The sequence below is a fragment of the Priapulus caudatus genome, unplaced genomic scaffold, assembly GCF_000485595.1.
Source record: "Priapulus caudatus unplaced genomic scaffold, Priapulus_caudatus-5.0.1 Scaffold31, whole genome shotgun sequence".
Classification (NCBI taxonomy): domain Eukaryota; kingdom Metazoa; phylum Priapulida; class Priapulimorpha; order Priapulimorphida; family Priapulidae; genus Priapulus; species Priapulus caudatus.
Window position 1 is genome coordinate 166,864 of NW_014577092.1, and position 3,745 is coordinate 170,608.

A 3,745-nucleotide genomic window follows, 5' to 3' on the forward strand; every position below is an offset into this window, starting at 1 on the left:
AGAGAGAGAGAGAGAGAGAGAGAGAGAGAGAGAGAGAGAGAGAGAGAGAGAGAGAGGGAGAGAGAGAGAGCGGCGTGAGAGTCCAAGAGAGAGCGAGAAATAGAAAGAAGAGGAAGCAGAATAGGAAGAAAATGACCCTCCCTCATTTTCTTCCTCTTCTTTCTCCTGCCTAAACAGACAGAACGAGGAAAGAGAGAGAGAGAGAGAAGGGGGAGACGAGAGATTCGCAGAGATAGAAAGAAAAGGGGGGAAGAGATAGAAAGATAGAGGGAGGAAATTCACCGTACAATCGGGATGTTTGCCGCTGGATGAAGAGCATTGATGACATCACGAGTATCATAATATAGCGATAAGGATTCATAATGTCAGCCATAAGAGAGTAAGGCATAAGGAGTCATGAAGACATCGTGTCATAAGGAGTCATAAAGACATAGTGTCATCAGGAGTCATAAAGACATAGTGTCATCAGGAGTGTCTGTATTGTGACACTCCTGATTACAGGTGTGCTATGCTTACCGCATACGGGACAGCAGGTGCCTGGCGGGATGATGCCGCGACACGTGCGCGTGGGTAGCTCCGGGCAGACGATGCTACTGCACTGAGGGTTGTCTCGGTCCGACACTGCAAGCAAGCATCCGATGATATTTATACGTTACTAATGCGTAATGCTACGAACGCATGTGGTAGAAGTTAGTACCTATAGTCGGGGAGTGACGGTCCAGCGGTACCACGATTAAGATCGAGGCATTATATATTACCTCCTATTTATATTGGAGTAATGCTCAGAAGACAAGCAGTTACCTGTTTATATGTGGAAAAAAATCGGGAAAAGATATGTTGTTACTTCTGTTTAACGGAAACGAATAAGGAAATTATCTTGATCATAAGACACCGCCTGATTACATAGATCACAGAACGATCATGGTCATGATGAAGTATTGCGATGAAGCCTTGTACTCACGGGTGAGTTGACCGACGGCCGTGCACGGACCCCTGTAGTCGACACTGACTCTGTCCGCCCAGGCACTGCACTCACTACTGTACGTCTCACCGTTGCGTCCACACACGGCGCCGTCACCGGAGCACTTTTGCTGCGAGGAGTAGTGCAAGAAACAACGTCAACGACCGAAGTACCACGTGAATGATAGCAGAACAACAAATCTGTCAATGGGATCTCCGCGAAATATGGGCAGTTTTTATGTCGGATCTCAAGAATTAGATGGGCATGGGAGATGATCGCATTATCACTGGGCACACCTCGGCCGATTCCGTAACTTCATCTATAATTGGAGTAATGAAGAAGATAAGTGTATTTATCTGGGATATGCCGAAGGTTTGCAATTTCTATTAGACGGTATCAAACAAACAACAAATCGTCAACATAAAGCGTCAAAACCTCCGCAAATTAACGCCAACGGAGGTAAAAGCGCCACAGTTAGCTTTAGTTGATCACGCGTATGAAACATTGTTAGGTAGTGACATTATGCAATGGCATATAGTGATGGTCAGAGAGGCCATGTATCCCTACGCTGGTGTGTACACTAATTAACAACCAGAGGTCGGAGAATGCGGCCCAGTATATCATGGCCTTACACGGGGCCCCGCGCGGAAAGCCGCTAGGCTACCGCTGGCAGGCGCTCATGTAGATAAAATATATTTAGGGGCTATATACGAATATATATATATATATGTATATAATTATATATACATATATATATATATATGTTATATCTGATATATCTGATATAAATCACTCACAACGCACTCGCCCTTGTGCTCGCCGCGCTTGCGTATGAACTGACACATCGTTGTGCGGTCGTCGAGTCCGCAGCCGGCGTCGTACGGCTCGACGCCGCAGTTGAGATGCTGCGGCACGCACACGTACTGCGGACACACGTCGTCGATGGCCACCGCCGCCTCGGCACCTCCAGGCGGGTTCAGCAGGCACGTCTGTCGGCGCGGCACGCAGCGCAGGCCCGCCTCGCACGGGTCCGTCGGCCGGCAGGGGTCGTGCGAGGCGCACGTGCCGAAGACAAACTGCGCGTCTTCGAGTCCGGCGCACCTGGACATGTAGATGACAGGTGAGAGATTAGGACAGGTGAGAGAACACCTGGCGTGATTGTGGGGCGATTCTAAATGCTGTAGTTAGAAAAACGCACACGTATGTACACGCGAGCGCGCGCGCACACACACACACACACACACACACACACACACACACACACACACACACACACACACACACACACACACACACACACAACACACACACACACACACACACACACACACACACACACACACACACACACACACACACACACACACACACACACACACACACACACACACACACACACACACACACACACACACACACACGTACACACATACACACATGCGCTCGTGGCGCGATAAAATGAGCCTTCGTGGCTGCAAGTGACAAAAGTTAACTAAGTTACAACTGATTCGCGGATATATGACGCTTCGCTGGTACCGACACGTAGAAATACCCGTGCAACATAGACCAACTGTAATTACTGTTGAAGTTTGCTGACTGCTTACCTTGCGATGCAGGCGCTGGGGTAGGTGCGTCCGTTGACAGCGCACACTGGTACATAGTGCTCAGGACAGTTACACGGCAGACCCGTGAACGAGGGGGCGCTGCCGGCGCTCCTCGTCATCGCAGGACCGCACTGACGATTGCTGCAGATGACGGCGCCATCGTAGCAGACGCACAGGTTGCAGCTTTCGCCCCACTGTGTGTTGTGTGCTGAAATGACGCAGGTGGGGGGGGGGGGTAAGTATCGATACTGCAGATATGATGATATCAGGGGTGTCATAATAAGATATCTATATTATCTATCATTATCTATTCTTCTTTTATCGATCTATTAATATTTATATCTATATTATGACCCTCCTGATGATATCCCCGTGTGTGTGTGTGGGGGGGGGGGTGATGCTTGTCTGTGATTACCAGTAATAATGTGTCGTATTTAGGTAGTATGCGTTTCGTTTATGTTGAATATTTTCATCGCTATATCAGCACCGATTTTTCTTCATAGTTGAGCAGCAGGAAAACAGGTGGGTGGTGGGATATCGGGCGTACAGGTGCACGGTAGAACAGTGGGAAAACAGGTACATAGTGGAACAGCAGGAGCACAGGCGCGTAGTGGAACAGCAAGAACCCAGGCGGGTGGTGGAGCAGCAGGAGCACAGGCGCACGATAGAACAGCGGATGTCGCGCTTACCTACGACCTGGTCCCCGTGCACGCACGTACGCGCGCCGGAGCAGGGCATGTTGACGCACGCCTCGAGGATGCCCTTATCCGTGCACTGACACAGCTTGAAGCAACCCGGGTCGCGGAAGTCGACGTCGTTGTTGGGCGTCGGGATGCGCACGAACGTGCCTTTAGATACCATGAACTCGGATACCTCACCCATCTTGCAACCTGCGGGGTGCATAATATGATCACGCGTAAATAATAGGTGACAATCATGTGCGTGCGTGCGTGCGTGCGTGCGTGCGTGCGCGCGCGCGCGTGCGTGCGTGTCTGTGTGTGCGTGCGTGCGTGCGTGCGTGCGTGCGTGCGTGCGTGCGTGCGTGCGTGCGTGCGTGCGTGCGTGCGTGCGTGCGTGCGTTGCGTGCGTTAGCCGTTAGGCTTGCGTTAACGTAACGTGCGTTGACGTTAGACCCGTTAGCCGTTAAGCGTTAGACTTGCCGTTGCGTAGTCGTAGAGGT

The 3,745-nt window shown here is 50.8% G+C and overlaps 1 protein-coding gene across 1 annotated transcript in view; it reads right to left on the reverse strand.

The window, feature by feature from the left end:
• Window positions 1–3,745, reverse strand: part of LOC106816267 (reversion-inducing cysteine-rich protein with Kazal motifs-like) — a 37,068-nt gene that overhangs the window by 9,866 nt on the left and 23,457 nt on the right. Inside the window, exons 6-10 of the mRNA XM_014820851.1 lie at window positions 3,255–3,455; window positions 2,566–2,773; window positions 1,759–2,062; window positions 962–1,091; window positions 517–621 (exon numbers count right to left, since the gene is read on the reverse strand). Of these exons, the coding sequence (XP_014676337.1) occupies window positions 517–621; window positions 962–1,091; window positions 1,759–2,062; window positions 2,566–2,773; window positions 3,255–3,455 (948 nt within the window). The remainder of the gene's footprint in view (window positions 1–516; window positions 622–961; window positions 1,092–1,758; window positions 2,063–2,565; window positions 2,774–3,254; window positions 3,456–3,745) is intronic.